Source organism: Protopterus annectens, chromosome 1.part1 (genome assembly GCF_019279795.1).
Source record: "Protopterus annectens isolate FY-2018-M chromosome 1.part1, PAN1.0, whole genome shotgun sequence".
NCBI classification, from domain to species: Eukaryota; Metazoa; Chordata; order Ceratodontiformes; family Protopteridae; genus Protopterus; species Protopterus annectens.
In genome coordinates, this window is record NC_056726.1 from 1,565,041,038 (window position 1) to 1,565,053,285 (window position 12,248).

At 38.6% G+C, this 12,248-nt stretch overlaps 1 protein-coding gene across 4 annotated transcripts in view; it reads right to left on the reverse strand.

Moving 5' to 3' along the window:
* Positions 1-12,248, reverse strand: part of GRHL3 (grainyhead like transcription factor 3) — a 154,402-nt gene that overhangs the window by 15,273 nt on the left and 126,881 nt on the right. For all 4 annotated transcript variants that reach the window (XM_044083212.1, XM_044083221.1, XM_044083230.1 and 1 more), the window contains one exon: positions 8,703-8,767. In XM_044083212.1, the coding sequence (XP_043939147.1) occupies positions 8,703-8,767 (65 nt within the window). The remainder of the gene's footprint in view (positions 1-8,702; positions 8,768-12,248) is intronic.

Consider the following 12,248-nt stretch of genomic DNA (forward strand, 5'->3'; position numbering starts at 1 on the left):
TTACTGTCTTGTGAATGAAATAATATCAATGTTTCAGCACTCGACAGTGAGTGCTCTATCTGCCTTACTGGTGTTCGTGATCAGTCAGTCCTTGAAGGAAAGCTTTGATCCTTAATACAGAAAGATTCTTGACTGGTATTTCTCTCTAAGATTGATCTCTTGGGCTTTGAAAACAATTGGTGGTTAATTTTACTGCTGAGTCCCAAGATTATACAGTATGGATGTCTAGGTTTATCATGTTGGAAGACAAGAGGTTTGCTATCATGGTACAACACTTCCCTGATTAAATGTACAAATTATATCTAAAAAGCTAGAGGAAACAGCAACCATGCTAGTACAATATTTTTTCTACCTTTCAAAGGCATTTCACGTAGCTCATCATTAACGTTTACTCAGAAAGAATGCAGCGTTCAGACTAAATAGATGTTTATTTGGTATTATGAGTTTGGGTTTATAAGCAAGCATGGTCAGTAAAGAATATCTGAAACAATTGCCTCTCCATCTGAATTCCCCCAGAAGGAATGGTATGCTTGAAGTAGATATGCTAGGACCACGTCAGGAGATATTTTTGTAAGTAACTAACAACACCTCCGTATAAACTGTGTATTGACTACTATTATTCTCAGCCTACTCAGTCAGTACCTGATCAAGCATAACTAAAAATATATATTTTTTACTACTATTACAGTTTTTTGTGATAGATTTTAAAGCAACTGTTTTTGCTGGGAGCTCAATCTTCCTATACCCCTATGTATGAACTCTAACCCAGACACCTGAAGCTTTATATACTAACTCTGAGGCAACACAAACTTAGAGAGAAGGGAGGTGTAAAACAAACAAAAATAGATGTTTCACTCTTCTCCAACTGTGAAGCAGAACAAAAAACAGTTTGTAGAGTAGTGAAATATTGACACCAAAAGCATGCAGTCCTTCCACTACCATGTTTTAATTCCATAACTGCAAATCAAACAATCAGCTGTAGTGCTCACAAGATGTGCCCTGCCTGGTTGCATAACACAGACACACCAGTTAGCTTCAGATTACCTTAATGTCTCTATTCTCACTTGTGGTCATTCCTTTTGCAGATGCAGATGAATGAATTGAGAAATTAAACTTATGAGAAATTTCACAATTTGGGATCCCTTTTTTAAATGCATCTTCAGGCAGGATCAATGAAATCTACACATAAAGACAAGGCTTCACTGAGGGAATATATTGATAAAGCAACATTTACCATTTATCCCAATTGGTACCCAATGGTAAATCCCAGTGAAATGTACAAATGCAGCACTGGCAAAATAAATTATGTAAGAAGTGCCACTACTGCTGGAATTCACGGAATTTCCTGACTTCTTTTATAGTTCTCTTGTAGAACACAGTTTCATTCATTAAGAGGTGACATTTTTGAATTTTACTGTGGTCTAAACATTGCTACTATAGAAGATGTTGCTTAAATCATAAAAAAAGATGTGTAGGAAGCCTAGATTTCTTTTCTGTCTTTTTATTCTTCTTTTCAGAGTGTCGGCATGTTCTGGGATGAGCACTGTAGGTATCCAGTTCACTTCTTACTACAAATGTTGTGTGATAACTTGCACAGCTGTATTATATATACAAATCATTTTGTAACTTTTGTACAAAGAATACTTTGCTGCCCTTTTGATGAATACTACCACTGCAATCACATTTCACAACAAAAAATACTTTCTGATGGTATATGTAGCACTCTGAAAGAATAACTTGAATAGCTGCACTATTACATTTCATTATTAAAATATTATACAAAGAGACCGTTTTGATGGGAGAAACACCGAACAATGGAACTAAAACATTTTGCTTTTTGTCAGCATATTCAGTACAAGTAAAAAAGCAGAAATAATCACAAAACAGGAGCTACATGACATTAGGCTGTAAGGCCTTACTGATGAATTACCACAAACATGAAAGAAAGGTATTGTTGCCAAAGACTGAGGTAAACCATCATACACCTCTTAGCATGAATTGCCTGTTACTATAATTATATATTTAAACCTAACAAATGGAACAGTAATAATCCATGTCTTTCCTGCCTTCAAAACGACATCACAGATGTCACTTCTTATAAACCTTTGCTAGCTTTTTTTTTTTATTAAGCACTGGGCTATTTTTTGAAGGATGTTGATGTCTGCAATGTCAGTCTGAAAGGTATAGGTAACAAGAAGACATTATCAAATATGGGATTCAGCTAATTTCTGAAGAAACTGTTTTGCAAAGAGCCATACAGCTAATAATATACAGATGGAGAAGGGGAAGTAAAAAGGGTTGTCATACAAACATAAAACATGGGTACTGTCAGACAAGGGTTGGATGCCGTCAAAATGTGGGGAGGAAATTGTATGCACACATGCATACATACAGATGGCAGACAAATGGTAATGTGGAGGGTTGTACAATGAAGGGAAATGACACATAATGGAGGGAAAAGTGAAAACACCAGGGTAGGATATAGTAGATTCCTATCATGGTCAGATTTAGGCCATCTCAAAGGCCAACAAACCTAGGTCTGAGTTGTCAATGTTATGCTTGGGTTGCCACATAGTGGCTTCACAGGCAAAGCTTGTTAGTCATGTGACTCAACGTACAGTGCCAGAAGTTAATCTGTGTTGCCAGGGTGGGCATCCAATTGCTAATGCAACTCAGCTGCTACCAGCCTTTGAAACTAATTCCATGAAACAACTGAACACTTCTCCAATCCAATGTAAGGACAGCAGCCTTCACTCCCACACCTCCAGAGATGCACCAACTAAGATGATAGTGACCCTTCCAAATCACCTCCTTCAGGTGGACAGAGGCAAAGCTGGTGATGATGGCTCACTATTAAGATGTTGGTACTCCACATGCCAAGTGCTGACACGCCCCCAAAAAGAAAGACAAACTGCAAGAGAAGAGCAAATCTAGAGCCTCACTTTTCTCCTTTAAATTTCTTTTTTTCAGGGGAGCAATGCCCCAGCACCACCTGATGTAGGGTCGCCCTTCCTGAACTTATATATACTAACTGCAAGATTGCCATACATTGGAGAAAAGGGAATATCCCAAGAAATGTCCATCTCAGACTTAGCATGTGAAGTCCATTTTCTTGGCTATTCATCCTCCATGTTTTGACTCACTGTAATGGATCCAAACATCTCAGATGGCTAATGGTGATCACTGATGGCTCAGCACTGGAGCATTGGCTGGAACAGACTGAAGTAACTGGGGCCTCACCTTCTCCAGTGAAGTGAACTTAAAGAAGGATGGCAGAACTGGAAAAATGATCACACATGGATTGCAAACACAGTAGCATTTGTACAGTAAACTGGCACAGACTTCAGTATAACCTGCTGCCAGAAGAGGTGATCCTGCCTTCTGCAGGACCCAACCATGTTCAGCTGCCACTCTGCTATTGTTGGAAAACAAAGTATGTACCTGTTATGACAGTGTCTGGGGTGCAATATGTAGTACAGTCACCTTTGGTGCAGGGGCTGTGGGTTATATTCCCACATGATGTAGATTGATTACTGATACTGCAGCACAGCATAAAGGGGGTGCTGCACTCCACATTGTACTGTCCTTAGGATGGGATGTTAAGCCAAGGCCCCATTTACTTGAGTTGGAGGTAGCTGAGGTGGATGTGAAAGATCCCATGGCACCTATTGAAAAAAGTAGGGAAAATTCCTTATGCTGCAGACAAATTTCCCATAGTAGTAATATAAATAGAGTCAGGTGTAGTTTATGTAAGAAACTGAAACGTAAGGTGTACAAAACAGTGGTTTAAGCAGTACTAATGTATGCTACAGAAACCTGGGCAGTAAAGACAGAGCAGATGAGAAAGTTAGAGGTGATGGAAATGAAGTGCCTGAGGAGAGTGGTAGGATGCGCACTGTGGGACAGGCGAAGAAATAAGGACATAAAAGCAGAAGCTAACGTAGCTTCAATTGTAGAAAAGATCAAAGATAAAAAATTACGGTGGTTTGGGCACATGCGCAGAAAAGCAGAAAACAATCTGGTGAAGAAGATTTGGTATAGACAGGAAGAAGGTAAGAGGAAATTAATGTGTCCTGCACAGAAATGGATGGATTGTGTGTGAGAAGATTTGTGCCAGGCAGACATGAGTGTCAAAGAAGGCAGGAGTGTAGCACTGAATTGAGAGAGATGGTGACAGTTAACACCCCCAACCCCATGTAGAAAATGGGAAAAATGGGATTGTTGATGATGATGATGATGATATAAGTACCACCTCTGGTCTCTCCTGAATAGAGGTTATTAGCTTAATGGGACAAACCTGTTCAAAAAAGGATAAGTAAATAAAATAAAACAGTAGAACGCAAAGCTGTTAAAAAAATGCTTACAATGTAATATGGTCAGAGTGCTGCAGCATAATGCTGTAGGTGTGTGTGTATATATATATATATATATATATATGTGTGTGTATATATGTACCATATACATGACATACACAAGCATACAGGTCACATGATTTGTGCATACCATGATGTGAGCAGCTCACAATAACGTGTATGGATATAACAGTGTGCACTGACATGCAACAACAGTGAGTCACAGAAAGTGGGACTAAGTGACTGCATTTGCATAACTACCATGCAAAATGTCTATTTATAAATTATCTCCTGGAAGCAAGTTTTATTTATAAATTATATAAAGCACTGGTGCCATTTTGTGCAACTTCACTTTTAAATGGCCAGTGTTGAAAGAGATGATTATCAGTGAAGCATCTGTAAACTTTAGCTTCCCAGGCTAAAGGAAGGAGTTCTGTCCAACAGAGTATCTCAACAATAACAACAAAACCTGTGCTGAATGTCACTGAGGGTGAGGCAGATGTCATGGTCTATGTACAGCTAAGAACCTGTGACACTGACATGGCACTGTACTGTCTGCCTGTGACTGGGGAGGGTTCAAAGACTGAACATAAGAGACCATGGGAAGGGCCTCCTACAGGGGAGGTGTGGGTTTCAAGGATCACATGTTGTGGCAAGCCAAGACTACCAAATGTGAATGGGGTTGGTAGTACATCGTACGAAATGAAGATGTCAACCAAATACATAAGGGGGGTTAAGCAGTGGCCTTGTTATGTGTATATTACAGCATACCATGCACACACACTTACTGATATGTTTTGCTGTAGGGGCTTACCCACCATTCTACCCCATCTTTGTTATTTTGGGGACACAGCTTGCCCCCCTAAGTCATGGCTCTCATCAAGGTCATGGGCAATGACATTCCTCAGGCTTAATACAAGAATGCTGAGTCAGGATACAAGTACACAATCCCTTGGGGTCCTACACAACCCTACCACACACAGCAGTGAACCCCAACAGTACACACCGCAGTGTACCTTGACTCCTTCCAATATGCCTATGAAATTCACCTCACATAACTATACCCCATATGATACCGCTGCAGTCACATGTTACTGTTTCTTTCTACCAGTGTAAATGGTGATGGCTACACCACTATCCATTTCCTAATGTCTGTGGGTATGGTAATGCTAATGTGCAGTGTGGCCAGCCTGATGCTGCACTACATACGCATTTGTATGATAATATACATATCCTATTAGTCTGTGTTGTCTGTGTCATGGCCTAGAATTTGTGGACTAGATGCCACCAGTGTGCCAGTCCTGTGACACGCAATACCTGCCTCTTCCTCAGCTGTGGCACTGCCACTATGCAAACTCAGGTATTCTGGGTTCAAATCAGAGCTTCATCCTTTCACATCATCAGTTGGGCTAGGGTCTGAGGGTTTGCCAGGTTCTCAGATTAGAAGTAAAACACTATGGTCATGTACTCGATAATACAGTAATATAAGAACATAGCTACCCTAAATACAAGCTAGCATTTATATTCTATTTTACTCAAGGACACAAGATACCTGAGTGAACTGAGCCCCACCATGGAAAAAAGACAAGATTATTAACAGTTCATCTTCAGTGTCATTAAACATTTTAATCCAATAGTTGATTGCTTACCACAGTGGGTTAAAGCTATGAGCCATTACATTTTATGTAGCCTAATTTGTTTATAGTGGTCTCTGCTTGAAAAGTACAGCTTATTTATTTTTATGCATTTCTTAAAGAGATGCACAGAATCACTGTCTGATCAAATGACTCAGAGTCACAAACATAGCAAATGCCAACTGTCGGAATCAAACCCAAAACTACAGGAAACAGCTAATTAGCAACCAACTCCACCTTTCCATGCTTTAGTACCAGAAAAGTTAAGTGCAGAGTGATCCTCAGGTATCCAGAATAGAGGTAATTGACCTTAATGGCCTTAAACAATTAACAACTTAATAAATAAGAAATAAAAAAGATAGCTGTGCATACCTTGAATGCAATATTGTATCTGATGCAATAATGAGGCGATTTGCTTTAACTGAATCAGTGTTTGAATGAAATAATGAAAAATAGGAGAAATCAATTTTTTTTCAAAACCAGTTTGTCATTCGTAGGTTTAGTCATACAGAATCATCATTATATATAGGTTCATAGGTTCATAGGTAGGTACTAGGCTATCTGCCCAAAGGCATTTATAAGCCTAGCCAGAGTGTGTCGGCTTTCACCACCCCATTGATTAATTAACTGAGCCTCTGTCAAGCAGAGCCAATGAAGTGATCGCAGGGTTGTATTTTCTGTTACCCATACACTCGTCAAGGCTTTTCTTGAAGAGTGTTAGTGAGGGGCTCTGCCTAATGTAGTTTGGAATTAAGTTCCAAAGCATGGGGTGTCTCTGTGACAGGAATCTATCATTCCAGCATGTTCTATTTATTGTTGTGGCGAGGTTTAGCTCACTAGAGCGCGTGGCTCGCAGTGACTTGGATTTCTTTAGGTGGAGCATGTCCATCAATTCTGAGTTGGACATGGCTTTGTAAGTCAGGCAGAGATCAACTCTGAGTAAGCGATATGCCACTGAGTACAAAATGCTAATTAATGGAAGGGATTATTGGCAGCCATATTTAATCAAAGTGGTAGGCATAAGTCAAGTACTTTCATTCCAAATAGTAAAAATACCAAATTATATAGCGTTATTGTGATGTTACAATAAGGTATACATAATAACTGCTTTTATTTGCAACTTCATTCACAGGGTTCATAACCTGCAATACTAATTACTTATGATGCATCTGTTTTTGTTTAAAAAAACAGGTGGAATATTTAGAACAACTTAAAATATATGATATGTTCTTTACTGGGCAAAAGAAACCTTAATGCATATTACAGATTTATCAGCTGCTATTACTTGGGATTTATAGAGCTAATACATACTGTGGTTTACATACACAGCTGGAAATGAACTGCCTGGTTTGCTGAAGCTGATTTTCATAAAAGGAGAACTAAGTTTATTTCACAAACAGACGTGCTGTTGTTGTTTTATAGGGCTGCCAAGAAACATGATCTAACAAGATTTAATTATTAGTTATACAAAGTTCAAAGGTCATGTGTCTGTGACTCACATGAAACAGATTCATAAAACTTATGCCTCTTGTGTTAAAAAAAAATGTATGCCGTTGCTATGGCGACAGCATTAAAATCACAAATAGAAAACAGCCTCAAGCTGGCTATGGGATACGAGTGTGAAATGCTAATATTACTTTGTTTAGCTTTCTTAACGTTACAATAAATTGCAATAAAGCACACTTTCTCTGTCTAAGGTTGTATGTTCATAGATCTTCTGGATAACACAAACATGCTGTACTTAGTACATTTTTGTGAAACAAATATTCATTTTGAGTAAGTACACCTGAGTTATATTCATTATGGGATAACATAATGTCTGCTAGGAAGAAAGAAAGGGCTATCTATTGAAATTAAAAAAAAAGTAGCCAGAAATTGTGTAAATTTGTTAACCACCTACACCAATTAGCTAGTTCCTCTTTAGAGATAACTGAGAGTAATATTTTATTTTTACACGACTTGATTAGAACCACACAGTTTAGAACCAAATCCAGAATTATTTGATGGATACTCATTAGCAGCTTGTAATTTGTACCCTTTGTCATTTTGTGTGTGTGTGTGTGTGTGTGTGTGTGTGTGTGTGTGTGTGTGTGTGTGTGTGTGTGTGTGTGTGTGTGCGTGAGATGTGTGCTTGTTCTTTATGAAATAGGGTTTGAAACATATAAAATGTTTGTTTCTCATAATTAAAAAAACAAAAAAAGCAGACTGCTTAAAGAGCTATTACTGAAAATGGTCACAGATTGTAGATTGGTTATTTTTTAACAAGTGCAATATATTCTCTGTTTTTCTCTATTTATATAGAATCCACACAGCTGGTGATTGTGGTCTTCCAGCTGTCATACCTGCTAAATCATTATGGAATGTTTCATACCTACAACCAGAAAACCCTCAAAAACTGTTTACAAATACACTACAAAATCCCAACCCGCAGAAATATAGAAAACACTGTAAATGGAGTATGTGAGGCTCACTATTTACATATTATAAACATATTGTAATGTAGGGCCTGTACACTCTTGTAACTCACTTGTATGTCATACACACTTCACACTTGTACTCCTATTTATGATACATGAATAAAATGATCCAGCAATTATGTATCTTTGTATCAGTTCATTCATTCATTCTTATTCATTGGTTTAGCCTTGTTTCCTCTCTGATTATCAGTTTGTCAGCTTTGCTAAGGTAATAGCTGTTGAGAGAGACAAACACTTACCCTCTTTTACATTTCTTATAAACTTTGGAAATGCTTTCTTCTAGTAGACCGTACTTCTCTGAAATCTGAAAGAAAATTCAAAGCACTTAGTTTATCAAGAAAGCAATTACAGAGTTTTGACTGCATGCTTCACGTTTCTTTATAAACACTGTAAACTTTTATGGGTGCACAGTGTAAGTCAATGTTGGGGATAACAGGATCTGGCCTGTGCTTCCAAGTACCAGTGATTAAAAAAAACTTTTGCTAAATTCTTTTTATAAACACCGACAGACAAAACTGTCTGTTTCATGAAGTCATTATACTTCTCTTCTTTCTTTTTTTTTCCTTTGTAGCACAATTTCTTTTAAATTTCTTTCTGCCCCTGCCTTTACCTCTTTAAACAGTCAAACTACTCCCCTTTCTAGTCTCTAACAGAAGCCCCATATAGGTTGAATTCTCTGATACAAAAGATCACAGTTATAAGCTGCTAATAACAATCAACAGGTAATTCTTGACTGGATTCTAAACCATGCACTTCTAATGACGTCACTAATCCTGCCACCTTGTTGTGTACTTCCTCCTACTGTCTGTTTTGCATGCTGTCCCATGGCACATGTTTCACTTTTACTCGTAATCCCAACAATGAAAGATCCTTCTGCCATCCATTTTATGGCCAAAAGACAGAAAAGGCAAGTGTTTTTTTTTTTTTAGTGACAATAATTTATGGGGATGCAACAGGGTCAAATAGACCTATGACCACCAAAAGATGATTTATTCGAGGTAGAAAGTCTCCCAAAGCTCCCATCCTGGAGGATATCCAGTCTGTACCCCTTTTACAAATTTAATCAACTCCAAAGCCACAACTTCAAGGAGAAAATATTTATCCTCTTCGTGTGTATATTCAAAGACAAATACTTTTGCTGAGTTTGGTTCAATAAGGTATGTTTATCAAAGTCTTTCACATAAAAGTCACTAGACCCTTCTGCCATACATTTAGATCCCTTCAAACCAGAAAATCACTACCACTAAAATCAACTCATTGCTGTAAATGTCCATCACTGTCCTAGCAATGCAGTTGCCCCTGTCATGCAGAACAAACCTCTGGTAACTATTTGTTGTGTTATCTCTACCTCTGATACAGCTTTACAGTTTGCATAAAAAGGATTACGATGGTTGTTATTGTCTAGATCTCACTACAACAATCTTTCTACCATTGCCAGCCTTCTTTCTTTCTTTTGGCCACAAAGTCCACAGGAAGTGCTCAGCTTAATGCAGAAGAGGTCGCTCTTGAACAGACAGTTGAGTGCAGATAGACAAATGGACCAAGTGCACAGGGGGGCTTCTAGATGAGGTGCTCTATTGGTAACTTCAGCAGTACAACAGGACAATGCGGCTAGAAATAATTAACACAGTGCTGGAAGGGGGATAGGTGCTCCTTTTTACAATGTCTGTTATACATTTTAAGGCCAGTAATAAGATTTGTTAATGTTCAGAGGTTGAGAGTTGTGCCCTTGTTATTCTGTTTTTATGAGTTGTAGTCATTTGTTTTCCCCATTATTTTCAAGCTATAACTATGTCACATTATGTTTGGATAAACATCTCATTCTCTCTTCTGTAGAAGAAGCCAAGTGATTTCAACATACAATTATAATGTCAGTGTACTATTAAATGTTTCATCTGAGTACCACACAGTACATCTTTTTTTTGCATTTCCCCTTTTTTTCATGTCCACCTGACCAAATCCAGTGGCTTCTCTACTTTCATCCAATTAGTGCATTTGTATCACCTTGAGCACAGCCGGCCTTAGGCATAGTACATCTAGGCGGCTGCCTAGGGAACCACTCTAGTAGGGGTGCTTTTCCAGTATTTATTTGGTATAGGTAGACCAGGATGGGGGCACAGGGTGGAGTTGTGGGGGGCGCTGTGGAGCCCTTTTGCTTAGGGCACTAGTTGACCTAAGGTCCTCCAGACCTTGAGTGACATAAGTAAATACCTTTCTGTGCAGGACTTGAGTGACATACGTAAATACTTTCCTGCGTAGGGTTCAATAGTGTTTCTACTCATTACTTCCCCCTGGTGAAATAAGCAGGTCCTGCATTCGTGGTAAAAAGTGGACCCATCTCCTACCTAAGGCAAGATCCCTAAGGCCTATTCATTTTCTGTGTTGGAGTTCACCACACATGTGCCTCATGAGAAGTGAGGGTTGGGTGGTAAGAATCAGGCCAATCAGAATGTCAGGTGGGCCTAGCCTAACCACATTCCATAGTGGCACAGCAATTTTTTCAAGTGCTGCCATTCCATGGAATCATAAGACACCTACTGTGTATATCATCATTGCTTGTGGTAGTGCAAGCACAAGTTGACCCCAGAAGTGTAGCTGGGGTGGAAAGGAGGCAGCCACCCTGGGTACAAGGTGTCAATTTTAGGCTCCTCATGAAAATGCAAGGGCAGGCAGTAGCATGGGAGGGTGTTTGAACCCGGTCCTCCCCCAGAGGTTGGAAGGAGAACCAGATGACAGAATGTAATTTATTTTATTTTTTTTTTGCTTCCACACAGCACATGAGGGAATTAGGGCATTAGAACATGGAGCACCAGATTAAAAAATAGTTAATGTTTTTTTTTTTTTTTTGCTCCACAACCTTATGTTTAGGGACACTAGAATGGTGAGGTGCACAAAACTCCAAATGAGTCAGCTTGACTCACTGCTCTTAGCAGTAAATTAGCTCTCCAGCAGATATCTCTGTTGCAACAGGCCATTTCTTCCTCTTTTCCCCAGAATAGCTGAGCCAGTATCTGCTACTCAAACCTATTTATCCCTGCCTGTTTCCCCCCATCCATGTTGCTAATTCAACATGGCTCAACTAGGTCATATTCATGGATTTATCTCTGTATGCCATGTGACAGAGCTCATCCTTTATGTCTCAGACTGGCAGTCAGTGGAGAGGATTAAAGCTATGAGCTGTTAAAGAGTTACTTCCTGTGCTACAGAGAATGATTCCCTCAGTCTTTATCTGCTCAGTGTGTGTGACCTTGAGCAAATCACTTAACTGGACAATGCTTTGGGGCACTGGAAATCTGGGTTAGGCATACTAATAGTCATCTGGATTGCATGCCTGGTAGCTAGCTATGAACCCATGAAACTATATCTGTTGCAAATAACCACACAGCGGTTTAGATTATTGTTTTGCTCTTACTTATGATTTTAAACTACACTATTTTTTTATATTTGTTAAATGGCACCATTATATAATGCAGAAAATAAAAGAGTTACACATAAATCAGGATTTTAGTTACAGACATTAGCAAGTTTTGTTGTCAGGCACATCATAAACCTTAAAAGCTAATACGGAAATGAAATAATCTATTCAAGTTACGAAAGCGACAGAACACTTGTTACATATTAGCATTCAAAAAAAAAAATCACCACCAAAAATCATAGAATTTAATAAAATACAAAATGTACTTAATATGAAGAATAGTGATTAATAAAAGTCTGGAGAGAAAGAGAGACAGAAGCTAAGATTAGAATAATATAATGAACTGCAAAAGTCAACAACAGAAAATTAT